Source organism: Ornithodoros turicata, chromosome 8, assembly GCF_037126465.1.
Source record: "Ornithodoros turicata isolate Travis chromosome 8, ASM3712646v1, whole genome shotgun sequence".
NCBI lineage: Eukaryota > Metazoa > Arthropoda > Arachnida > Ixodida > Argasidae > Ornithodoros > Ornithodoros turicata.
Window position 1 is genome coordinate 35,754,297 of NC_088208.1, and position 13,345 is coordinate 35,767,641.

At 43.1% G+C, this 13,345-nt stretch overlaps 1 protein-coding gene across 2 annotated transcripts in view; it reads right to left on the reverse strand.

Moving 5' to 3' along the window:
* LOC135366206 (neuronal cell adhesion molecule-like) overlaps positions 1 to 13,345 on the reverse strand; it is a 71,845-nt gene that overhangs the window by 41,580 nt on the left and 16,920 nt on the right. Inside the window, exon 1 of one of the 2 annotated variants that reach the window (XM_064598874.1) lies at positions 12,705 to 12,890. The exons of the other annotated variant lie outside the window; for it this stretch is intronic. Within the exon in view, the coding sequence (XP_064454944.1) occupies positions 12,705 to 12,792 (88 nt within the window). The 5' untranslated portion in view covers positions 12,793 to 12,890. Of the gene's footprint in view, positions 1 to 12,704; positions 12,891 to 13,345 lie in introns of those variants that run through there. 2 annotated transcript variants of the gene reach the window in all.

Consider the following 13,345-nt stretch of genomic DNA (forward strand, 5'->3'; position numbering starts at 1 on the left):
TAGCATATGCTGCGCTGGTCACCGCGACTCAGTCGATGCTTTGATACACGTACCTGTCGCGTTTACACTGTGTTGTCGTTGTCCTGTGTGATGGTTGATGGAAGGTTGCTTGTAACGTGTTCGATTCACTCAAAATGTTTCACTTGTCCTCTTTCGCTCTTCGCATCTCCTTTCATTTTTCATAAAATGGTTGTCAAACAGTAACGTCGTATATTACGAACTACCTTTGATATAGAGTTTTAGTTACTTTGTACGTAGTTACTTCTGCGTACACGAGGAAATAGCAGATTTTGCATTGCGCACGCGCTAAATGCAAAGTCACTTTCGGCTCGTGCGAAGTGTGCACCCGCCATTTGCTTTCCTACACTCTTAAGTATGTACTGCACCATATAGCACGCTCCCATCGTTTTTTCCCCTGGTTTGCTGAACATGGGGGGCGTACGCCATTTTATATCATTAAGCAATTATTACATGTCAGTATGCAGTTCTTAATTGCCACAAAAAATGGCGTACGCCCCCCGTTTTCATCAAATCAAGGAAGAGAACGTTGTCATTCGGGATGATGAGTGGCTAGCAGCGTGCTATGCGGTGAAGCTCTGTTTTTAGAGTGTACGCAAGGAGACTGCGCAAGCTGAACAAAAGGTATTGGTAAGTTTTGAGTGCATCGTACGCTGTCACCTTTTGCGTACGTAAGGCATAGCAAGGGATGCACGAAGCTCTCTTTATGTTTTGCGCATGCGCAGAACCACCGACGCCATCCCTCACGTGCGCAAAGGGGATAGCGTACGATGCAGTAAAACTAACTGTTATTTCAGGTGAGAGCATGTATTCAAAATCAACGAAGTGGAGATACCAAATAACTCTTTCATACGTCATCCTATGTCGCGTTACCCAGCCATCATCAGACCGGTCTCATCATCGTTTCTTTTTATTTGTGTGTGTGTGTGTGTGTGTTATCCAGCCAAGTTGTTAACAAAACTCTTGCATTCTCCTAATGACGAGCAGCTTGAGCTTCGCATCAGACATTATTTCCTCGTTCATATTTCTTTCGACCCTCTCATGAATTCGAACGCGAGTCAAAGGGAAAGATAAGTGCTACTTTGCAAAGACGTCTTGATCTGACATGCCCGCCGCTCGGTTTCTATATACACCCCCCCCCCCCCAAACCCCCTTTCCAGCATGAAGACGCTTTTGGCAAGAATAATTACTTAGACAAACGGAGGGAAAAAGGCCGAGCAAACGAAACACTCCGAATGCCTCATCAATTTTATATCCTAATTTCCAGTCCCCCCTCGTCCTTGGTTCTTGTTGTTACATGTCTGATCTGAAACTTAAATAATGAACAGCGCGCGCATTGAATTATACCGAAAAGTGGGGCTTCGCTGCACGTTTTCTCTACTTTGTTAGAATTTCGACCATCTCTGTGATGTATTATTTATGAAGGCTGTTCTCAATTCGGCCTTTAAGTGGCGGGCGTATTGTTTGTTCAAGGGGGTGTATTTTTTAGAGAACATGGTTGCGCGATTCATCTTTAAAGGTATTATGTAAAAACAAAAACGTCGGCGAGATGAACAGTGTATGGCCCCGTCTTTAATCAAGGATGTGGAAGATTCGACATCGTTCTAAAACAGTGATGTTCTTGATGGTTAGCTTGATGCTTTGTACCTATATTGATCACCTGAAGACATTCTATGTTTTTTAAATGATGTGACGTGAACTATTTCTTGTGAATTCATATGATGTTTTAGCTTACACAAAGTATGGCTTAAAAGCTTACAAGTCATTAGCCGATACCCAAGTGACGTTTCGTTAGAACAAACGTTCACTACTTTATAACTTAACCGCATGAATTACCACGTATAAGCAATTATACAGGGTGTTTTTTTTTACCTTTACAAAATTTCTACAAAAAGCTATGAGAGGAGAATAGATGTCGTTTTTGCGGTTGAGTTCTACGGCCAGACGGACGTAACTCTCTGAAGTAACTCTCTAATTAGGGAATTTCGGGCAAAAGCGAAATAACAGAACGGGATACAATCCTCGTTAAAATTCACTCTATCTTTTAAAAAAAGCAAGAAAATAGCGCGTGCCGCCGTGAAACATTCATCGGTGAATTTTGGTATGCAAATGAGCCGAAACGGAAAAAAGCGAGCTTGAGGAGGGCATATCGCCCTCGCCGACGGAGCCGTACCTGGGCCGGAAAGCGGTTTATCTGGCCAGGCTCAGCGGTACCTACTCCAATCATCTCCACCGCTCCAAATCAGGTGGCCCTCTGACGTCAAACGAGCGCTGTACTCCCATGGTTCCCGGTCGTCGCAGTTTCGGTTTTGGCTCATTGGCATAACAAAATTCGGGGATGGGTATTTTAACGCACGCGCGTGTTTCAGGATTTGTTAAACGTCAAATGGCTCGCAACTAAGATACTCTCTCTCTCAATCTGCTATCTCGCTTTTGCCCAAAATTCCGTAATTAAAAAGTTAATTAATAAACTTTAAGTAATTAGTCAGTTTGTAGTTGCACGCTTTCTTCGAGAGGACGTTCGTGTGGTCGTTGTACGCAACTGCAAAAACGACATCTATGCTGCTCTCATACCTTTTCCATAAAAATTCTGTAAAGGCTAAAAAAAAACACCCTGTATTTTGCGCACATTCTTAAAACGAGAAATATCGAACAAACGGTAAAGAACAGACAGAAGAGCACATATACAGTAGGCAGCAAAATTCAAACAAGTGACAGCTGTTCTAAATCTAATCTGTTTAGATTTAGTGTGTGTGGCCTTTCTTACTTTAGCGTGCAATATATCTTCATAAATTCCTTGAATAGCGTTTCAATTTCCTTTGCGACAGTTAAAAATGTAATGGTACCGCCATACTGAAATGTTCTGTTAGCATATATATTTGACACGCTACGTTGAAGACGTTGAACAGTAAGTTGCTGTGCAAATTTGCTGTTATTTATAGTTATTTCGAAATGCAACATACTGCAGCGGCTAACGGAATGCACTTGACTTTCTGTGATACCACAGTTAAGATTAGAATGCCCCTGGAAACAAAGCATGAGAAGGGAAGAAGCTGACTAGGTGTCGAGTTTGGGCGTGCTGCATCCTACTACACTTGAGAAGCAAAGCTGTAACAGCATGCAGCATGAGCGTCCGCGTCTGAATCGTGTCTGTTTCACACCCTACCCGTTGGTTGCCTCCTGTTACACGCAATGACATCATGCGCATAAGCTACGTACCGCGCTCAAAGTGACGTTGTCATGACGTAACGAGTCTGTCACCTAAATAGCGTTGACTATTGCACTTACTTTGATTTATACACGCTCTAGCAAATAGAACGCAAGAGGCACCTCGTTTCGATACTTGTGCCATGTGCCGAACGTTACATGTGAAACAAATAGAAAGTCCCTCCATTTCGTGGTCACGAGCGCCATCAACTGTTATAGATCGCGATCTTTTTTCATCGCTACCTTTTTTACCTAACTGTCCATGCACCACTGACTCGGAGCCGAGTTCATTTTTCACAGAATATTTAGTGGAGACGTGATCGTATAAGTACGGCAGCAATGATTGCGCTTTTGGTTTCGGTGTCTGCGACCGCTGTTTCTGCGAATGGCGCTGCATTTTGGATGGGTCCAGTACGGGGGCTTAAAGTGACACTTTGTCAGGAATGGTTGATTGCATCTTGCCCGCATTGTACTCATTCTACCTCAGAGTGCTCAGTGACAAAGAATTATTTTTGTACGCTGTCGTCGTTAGCGAGGTGCAGTCCCTTGAATACACTCCACGTCTATAGCTACAAGCACGACAGCTACGGCTGATGGTTGTGGCAATTAGTTTTAGGTTGTGTAGCATTGGGTTGTGTACATCTACATATGTATGATCAGATACTGTGTCACAAGCCTCTGCTCCACCTGCGGTGTCGTGGCGAACACCCTGCACACTCTTATGGAATGTGCACTCTACTGCCCGCAAAGGCGGATACTGTGTGATGAGCTTGCTTGTATCAGCGAAGGACCACTCGACTTAGCTGCACTCATTGGCCCCTACGAAGATCTTGTGCTCCATCGTCGGGTTCTTCACCTGTTCATGTCGTCAACTAGGTTGCTACAGACGCTTTTGTTTGTTCTTGTGTTTTCTTCCCACCCTCATCATCTTCATATAATGTTCCACGTGCAATAGGGGTATGGTGGCGCACCGCCGCGGTGAAACACCCCATCCCATCGTCAGCATCTATTGTTGTTGTTGTGTATATCTAGCCCCCAAAGGTAATCTTGTAGACCCCTTCCCCATGTAGTCAGGTTCCTGTAGTCATCAACCTGTCTTACCCTACCGACCATAGCTTGCCCCAATAAAAACCATTCATTATCATCATCTAGTCCCCCGCAGGACTAAAGCTTACCCTTCCTTCTAGTACAAGCAGTAAAGCTCTGAACTCTTTATTGAGCTCTCATGCATTGCACTGCATTTCATCAGGTGTAAAAGAGAATATAAAGCTACACCCGCCTTCTTTTCACTTCTTTTACACCTGATGAAATGCAGTCCACTCCAAGAAGGCTTGTGTCAATAAACAGTTTAAAGCTTCACTGCGTGTACTTCATTGTGCTTGTGCATCTTGGACGCTAACTACCCCTTGGATTTAACTCTGCTGTCTTCCTTCTACAACCTTCCTTCCTCATTATTGTCTTCCTTCTATACTAAACTAAAATTACTAAACCTAAAAAAATGATATGAATTTTAATTAGTTAATTACAATTTTAATAATTTTAATTTTAAAATTACTACAACTAAAATTACCTCTTAGCAAAAGTACTCCTTAGTGCACTTTCCCTGATTCTGCGTGATTTCCGCATTTTCCTTTTCTCTACTGTTTCCTAACGAACTCCAAGATAGACGTGTGCGCATGAGCAAGAGGAAGAACTTTCTGAACCTTCTGTGCTTCGTATTATGCTGATCGCAGCCCTGCTCTGCACAGTAGGAAACGAATCTATGATACGAACTTTCACTGTCTACCGTTTTTTCTCTCTAACTCTCTCTCTCTCTCTCTCTCTTCTTTTTCACACAGTGGAAGACATTGACATCCCAAAGAGGAAATTGTCCATCGCCGCTTAATCTTCCAGTAACACGAATTGATCGACTTTGTTCTCTCCTTTTAAGCGGCTTTTCCCGCAACCAGACGCTTCATTTGACTTCGTCTATTTTGCTTATATCGCCGGAACATGTTTCAATTATGCTAACATGATGCTGACGGCCCCATGTATGCCCATCTTCACTTGCGATCTTGATACGCGTCCAAATTTTTTGGTCGTCTCCGAGCAACACGAAGTTTCCGTGTTGATACAACGTTTGGTCTACAGCCGATACGTCGACGTATCTTATCTCGGACATGTATCTTCGGTACAAATATAGTGCATCGAACTGTCTACTGTTTGCGCTGTGGTGCAGCGTCTTTGCGCGGGCTACCGCATGTCGTCCCGTGTTGAAGCCTGTAAGCCTCACGTATGCCTCACGCATGGTGAAGCCTTTTGTTAACGTGACATAGAAGCTTAAGAGCTAAGAGTGGACTGAGAATAGTATACTGTGACATCTTGAGAATGTAAAAATAAGTGTTCAAGTACATTTCAGGTAAAACGTTATTTTGAGCTGTAAGGTACTCGCTAGTCGCTACGGCTTTGCACAGAAAACACCGAGCTAAATGATCACGCTAAAGTTGATAATGCACAAGCTTGATATGCATGTGTTCTCAATTATATACTGAAAATATTATGACAGCACATATGCACTCTCCGAAAAAGAGAAATGGTAATTTTTTTTAGATGATGATGATGATGATTCAATTTTAATGGCGCATAAGCAACTCGGTAATTTTTAGACCTTTTGGTATTTGTGGTTGTCCCCAAAAGGTAAGTTTGAGACCTTTTGGGGACTACCACAAATACATATCGTGGCGATGAGTGAGTGAAGATACCAATAGAGAAGTGATGATAAAAATGGATTTTGAATGTGACAATAGTGAATTGCTCATAAACATAACGAAGTTTGCATTTTCATTTCCACGTTTGTAGTCAGCGCCATTGCTAAAAAAAACGCTCATTCTTGAAGAAATATTACTTGCATTAAAATTTGTTCCGTAATATAATGTTGCTTCAGGCACTAGAGATGAAGCGCATAGAGAGCTTATATTTAGATTCTATGCAGATTCGCATTAAAAAGAGTGAGGTGCTAAAGAAGTTTCCTGTGGAAGGAAAGCAAGTTCTGCTTATCTTGTAATGTAGGCCATAATTTATTCCGTTGGATTTTTTACGTGCTCTGTACTGTCTGTTTGTCTTGCGTGGCCATCTTTTTTGTTTCTTTTGGTGTTGCGCTTATTCATTGAGGATCTTTCGGACAATAGGCAGTTCTAGTAGGCCAATGGCAACATAAGCCTGAAAGAGTTATGCCTCTTGAGATCAATCAAAGCGTTCTGTGACTATTATATCCGTTGATTGGCTGCGGTGTGCCCTGAGAAAACATGGAGTAATTTAGTCCTTTTGACTACTAGATGCATAGCCATCACATCACCGTTAGTTCCTTTCGGGACTAAAGGTCGTTCGGTACGGAAATGTATACGAGCTTAGTTCGCAAGTGTTCACCACCTTATTCAACCATAGGGACTAATCGCGGTGTTAGGGAGTAAATTTCAGGAAGGAGGGACTAAAATGGGAATTATAATTGAAGATTATAATAATAGAAGCTGCAACTGCGCCATAATTTACACATTTAGACTGTAGATACGGTACATGCAAGACTGCGTTATCAATGGCTCCCTAACACATTCTAATCTTTGGCGCAAATAACGCGCACCTGCTATGCAGACCTGCTGTTGGTGTAATTGGGATATCGCCCTCAAGGACAGCATATTTTATAATTCCTCTTTGATAATCACCTACCAAACAATAAATAAATAAATAAAGGGACAGAAAACCTTTGTTCTTAATAGAATGGGCAAAACGAGCAAAAAATCATTTAAGAGATGTGGCCTCCACGTGAGTTCTGTACCTAAAATCTTCTTCTCTCATGCGGGTAGACCGACCAGCGAAATGAAGGCTAGTAAAAAAAAAACATCGTGCACCCCAAAGGTACGCTCTCATGAGGGCGCAGAATCTAGCATACTTATTACGTGCAACGGGACTAGCATGGGGACCTTTATGGACGTGCTATGTGGAGGTTTTTGTGTTCTCGTAGCTTGGCTTGAAGTGCCAGAAAATCATGAATCTTAATCAGTTCCTATCCTTATCACGTCTCATCACCTCATCTTATGCCATCTTCCAGCTACGGCCGTCACGCTGCCAACAATTGTGACGCCAACAACGGCAATCTCTTCACACCACCACGCAACGGATGAATTGTGTTTCTTTTGTACCAAATGACAGAATGCGATGAACGCCTGTCTACATAGACAACAATGAAACTAGAGTTTTCGCGGTAATGACATGCTCTTTTCTTCTTTTGCCTTCTAGCTACATACGTCATCCGTCGTCAAATCGTCATAAAGTTGGTTTACGGCCGACAACAGTGAGCGAGAATACAGCACCAATGCTGGACCTGAAAAGTTCAAAACGAGCATCAATGTGTGCCTGTTGCACAGGGGCTTAGACTTTTACGAGTTATTTCTTTTTTTCGATAATCCAAGTTGTATCGCGTAGTGTTGCACTCTTAATACACAGCTTCGCCACATAACAAGCTGAAGACCAAACCATTGCACAGAATGGTCACATGCCGAAGGAGCGTGGCGTGCGCCTTTTGTGCTGTTAGCGATTAGCGATTATGGCGATTTTGTGCTGTCTGGGCGTTTTCCCTGGGTTTTCCTCAGACGCTTTAGGAGAAATGTCGGCACACTTCTTTGTGAAGTCAGCCCAGGACTCACGACCACCCCCCCCCCCCGCATCTGGGCTAGTAGTGACCACCTTGTGAGGATTAGCAAACATTTTAAGATGCTGATGTTAAGAGGGGGAGTTTCATCGGCAGGGGCAATACTCTACTCCATTGCTGGTGGTGATGTGGGGAATGAAACCATGAGTCCCTTCACCATAAGGATCAAAGAAAGATCAAAAGAGCTTTGAGCGGAGAGCGTTGATGGGCTGGATTCGGCACGAGACCAAGCAATCTTGATTGGGAGAAAGGGCAAGAGTCCAGCTGAGTAACGGACCAGCAGAGTGCGTTTCGGGAAGGTTGGTAGTGTTGAGAATTAGCATAACTAGATGGGCGTCATGAAAAATGCATACTTCTTCCGTTTTCAACAAATCCGGGTGAGAACGATGTCTTTCGGGATGAAGGTCGGCTATGAACGTGTCATGCGGTGAAGCTCTCTCTTATGACTTTTCTTTTCATTCTGTGTTCGCGCCGCGAAGCAACTGTGGCTATGAGCGGCGGATAGATGTGTACAGATGGAGAGAGGACAGCAGGAGGGAGCAGGAGGAAGCGTCTTGGCCCAATATTAGATCAATAATAGCAATATCGGCCCAATATTGGGCCATTATTGCCAATATTGATCTAATAGTGGGCCGAGAAGTTGTGCTGATTGTGACTCGATATTGCCATTACAGTGCGTCGCTTGGAACCAACGTGACCCAGCAGTATATCGATGGCAATCTTGCTTTTTCATGACCTATTGTCAACTTTCGTTGCAATGGGACACAAGGCAGCCTTTGTAGCGGGCAGCAGTCATAATATCATCTTTGTACTGTACATAGGCGTTGTCTGATTGGAACATACATTGCTTGTCAAGCAGACGTAATGTGTTGTAACATGTTACAGCTCTGGTCATAGAATTTTTCAGGCGCTGTAAGTCTGTATTGAGAGTGAGAACTCAATAATCAGCTAGCAGTAACGATACGCTGGAGTTAGGGGACGGAAAAGTATCAGGTAGATCGACATTTCGAACAGACATAGGACACCTCTGTAATCAAATACGTACGAGAAACGGCGAACAGATATTTCTTCGTATGACTTGTCAGGTAATCTATCATCTGGCACAGCGGAAAGAGTATATATATAACATTTACGCGAGGGGTGGATATATTTATTAGAACAAAGAAAAATAGGGGAGGAAAGGTATTTATGCGGGAATCGCATCTATGTCTTCCTCTAGCAAGCGCACGACACGGACTGTAAGACGTAGGCCTCCTTCAAAGAGAGGTGCACGCACTGCTCACGATAACCTTTCTGCTGTGAACAAGATCGGAAACATGAACAATACTCTCGGTACTTATGAGCAAAGTAGCCATTCGTAGCTTTACTACGCTTACAAAGCAACGCGGCGTCTTGCTTTGTTTCTATCACACTCGTTACTCTCGTGCTCTACAAAGCGTTGCCGGAGACACAGATCATGAACCCTTCGTACGTCTCAGGACTCTCTTGCGGTACTGAATTGCGCAGCTGTCAGGCTCGATATTCCTCGCCGGAAACAGGGTTGTGATATCTATACGATGCTGGCCAAGTCCACATGTCGTCCAAACGTGAGCGAAAAGAACTGTCCCAGCCGAAGGAACAAGCTTGCATTTTTTGGGTATAGTGCTGCCTACTTGGTACAGTACTGGTACAGAAACTAGGTTACCAGTAGCAAAATTTTCAACGCGTCCACCTTACGTCACAGCCGAATGAATACAGTTGAAAGTTGTAAGCGACTCTACTGCAAACACGTAAAAAATTTACTAATCGAGATCAACTAATTCCTGAAAGGGTAATTGTCTGAAGACGAAGCGACCCTTGTGATTTGTGATTAGGTGTGGCACTGAGGTATGGTACCGCAATTGTTGCGGTGAATCGCCTCATCCCATCATCATTGATGTAGTTGTATGCTTGCGCAACATTCATTGCCTTCTTCATGGTGATGGTGATGAATAGAAGAAGTAAAAAGGTTGATGTTGATATTGTCGAAAAAAATAATAGAGAAAGACATGGGGAATACCTTGAACTCCTTTGATTCTTTGGCGCTTCAGGCTCCATTCGCCTCAGCAATTTGTCTTTCGTTATGCAGATCATAATGTCTAGTTAAATACGACGACAGCAACAAAGTTAAAGTGGTATTGTCCCATTTTATCTGTGACTAATGCATGTTTTTCGTCCTTTCTGTTGCCTTTGACCCAGAAACTCCAAGACTCAAGAACCAATCCCATTTCTATCTACATTTTGCACGTAGAAACTAAACTACAGCATGCAATTGTACAGTGCAATCCGCTTTTCTTCTACCTCTATTTCTTTTTTTCTGTCCTCCTTTCACCCGGTTACTAACTTGCGCAGCTTAACGACACAAGCAGGCTATAACTAATAGCACGTCGTTTACCTTAAGTGAAACAATGTCAAGAGCTTACGGACATTCTTTCTGTGTCTTCTCATTTTGTTCATGATCCATCACAAGGACAAACAAGTAACTTTCAAAAGATTCAATAGCGCAACCAATATTGCATGTTCTTTTTCGTTGTTCAGAAAAGCTGAATAATTAAGTGCCATGATTGACTTCACAAAGCCTAAAATGAACCTGATTGAATTATCTCTCTTCATTCTTCACACAAAACAGAACAAATCGCTAGTCACCTACAAGTCGCATATTCCAGCTTTCTTGCATTTCTAATAGCTTGATACGGGAGGAAAAGAAAGCCTTAACCTACACATAATCAATTCAGAAGAAAAAAGCAAGAGAGGGATTATATTACGTTTAATTCCACCATAAACGCGGTGCTGAAACAGTATTTATGCATTTCTTGCTTTTTGCTTTCATGGAGCTTTCTCGTACTGTGATGAAGCAAGTCTGCCGCAGAGTGCTCTTCAGAGAACGTGAAAATTTTTCGGCATCTTGCGGCTCATGACTTCATAGTCACATCCGCGCATCACTTATTGTTCTACCAGATAGTAAAGGTAATTAGTATCGTATAAGGAATTTGTAAAACTAATTTTTATGTAACGACTGATGAGAGTTTTTCACTTCCCGTTGCTTCCATTGCACTTCCATTTCCCATTGCTCAGTCACCGACTTGCGTTTCCTGTGCGCTCTGCTATCCTTCAGCGAGTCAGTCAAGATACTAAAGTCGCCTTGCTGGCGTTAGACATAACTTCTTTCTGTTGATTCTTATTAAGTAGCGCTTTTCCTTATTGACTGGGGGATGTAATTCATGTACACTCTTAAAAATGAACTTCACCGCATTGCTCGCTCCTAGCTAACCATCATCTCGAATGATATCGTTATCTGCCCCAATTTGTTGAAAACCGGGGGCGTACGCCTTTTTTGTGACAATTATGAACAGCATAAGTGCCACAGAAAAGGCGTACGCGCCCCGTTTTCAACAAATCAGGGCAGATAACGATATCATTCGAGACGATGGCTGGCTAGAAGCGTGCTATGCGGTGAAGTTCATTTCTAAGAGTGTACTGTGGAACACGACAAGCGTGGTCTTCAGCGTAGTTCGTCCTTGGACCCCACTTTTCGCACTTTCTTCCCTTTCGAAGACACTGGAAATAAGGTAATGTAATACGTAATGCGAAAGTGGCGGGGGGAGGACTAACGAAACAAAAACAAATTTTACTTCAGACGAGGAACTCATTTTAATGAGGGGCTTTAGGTTTTTGCTAGTGGTTTAAAGTTCCCAAAACAATTGCATTTTCTTTTTATCTTCTATTTTCGTTCTTCATACTTGCGCCTTGTTGAATTGTGAGTTGCCGTTTCCGACGTAAATAAATGTAATTTTACCCAGCGAACGCCTACATGGTTGATTTATAGTACTAGTTGCCCCAAGGTGGTTATTGTGATTCTATCTTTCTTTTTTAATGATAGATGCACGTGCCAATCAACTGTCATTTTCTTGTATATTTAATAAAAACGTCTTTTGAAACACATGAATGCACTCACACGCACGCGCATATCTTATGTGATCCTTTAAGACGAGGCTTACAAAGTTGAAAAACCTTACGACAGCCAAGCGAATATAAAAAAATGACGTTTAATAAGCCACATCTCCTTACATAAATTGTTTGCAGAGCTTCGCGATCTCTCGTTTGAGAAACGAATAAAAGGAGATTGGAACGTGCTACCTTGGCTTTCAGGTAAGTTTTCACGCTAACAAGTTCTTATATAACCTTGTGAAAAAATTTGTGCGAGCTCAATCAGTTTCTCCTTCGAATCAAGTGCGGGAGTATTACAGGTAAGCACCACCAGTTGAACAATTGAACAATGCGTCTGTTTATATTAGTGGAAGTTATATCACCTTTATTCATTTGGTGATATTTAATTACGCGCAGGCCCGCCGCAAAAACACTCGCGTGTCTGTCAAACTCTCCGACAAGACAGGCCATGGCATTTTGTTTTTGTTTCTGCTTTCGAGCGTTCTGGATACGATACCGTCCGATACCACACTATGTCTAATTTGGTGCATATAATTAGTTTCACCTTCCAATGCACTTTATGTATTAGCTTGCAGTGTGGGAATGCTGAAATATATACTTAACCTGTACGAACTGCACGTTACCTGCAAAATTAATAAATCCTTGCGGCAGCGCCTAAAAGAACCAGTGTGCTTACTAACATGTCTGACACTGCCCGATACGATTAGCAGATGAAACACTGCAGACGACAGTTTCGAATTGTCGCTAAGCGGCATGCGATGTGGTATTTTAGGTACATCTTACAAACTTCAGAAAAGCATCCGACACAAAGCATCGTTGTGTCGTTTACCTTGTTGCCGGTGGTGCTGTGCCATTGCGACGGAGACCACGTGACAGGCCAGCAAGAGTCGACACGCGAGGCCCACCGGATGAAACATGTTGGCGATGCGCGTCACTTTCAAACCGTGCGCCGCCTGTACTACCAGGCAAGGTTTATAGCAGAACTGGCGATGAAAGCCCTGCGCGCGGTGCGCCTCGGAGCGGCGCCCGGCCCAACTAAACTTCTTGGATCTCCCATTCGCTCTTCCTTGAAGCTCATTCGCTTCCCTTTGACCTCCTCCTCTTCCCCCCTTTTTCTTCCCGTTTTGATTGCATTCGCTTGGTTCGAATGTGAATGGGAGTGGGTGACACCTAGACCGTTCGTGGGGATGAAAGAGGAGGAATGTGTTTGTGTGACGCTTCGATCGAGTGTCCCGTTGCAGAAGGGGAAGGGTGGTAGAGGCGAGAAGGGTGTCGCGAAAGGGATAGGATGTTTATGTGATTAGCGGTCTCACGTGTATCTTGTGCGGTCGGGATGGGGCTGGGGATATTTCTGTATTCTGCAACAAGTCCTGGATTGTGCTCTTCGCGGTGAAGGAGTTTTAACCTTTTTTTTTTAAACATGCATCATGACACGTGGATGTTGATCACCACGTTAAACCTCTTCTTATA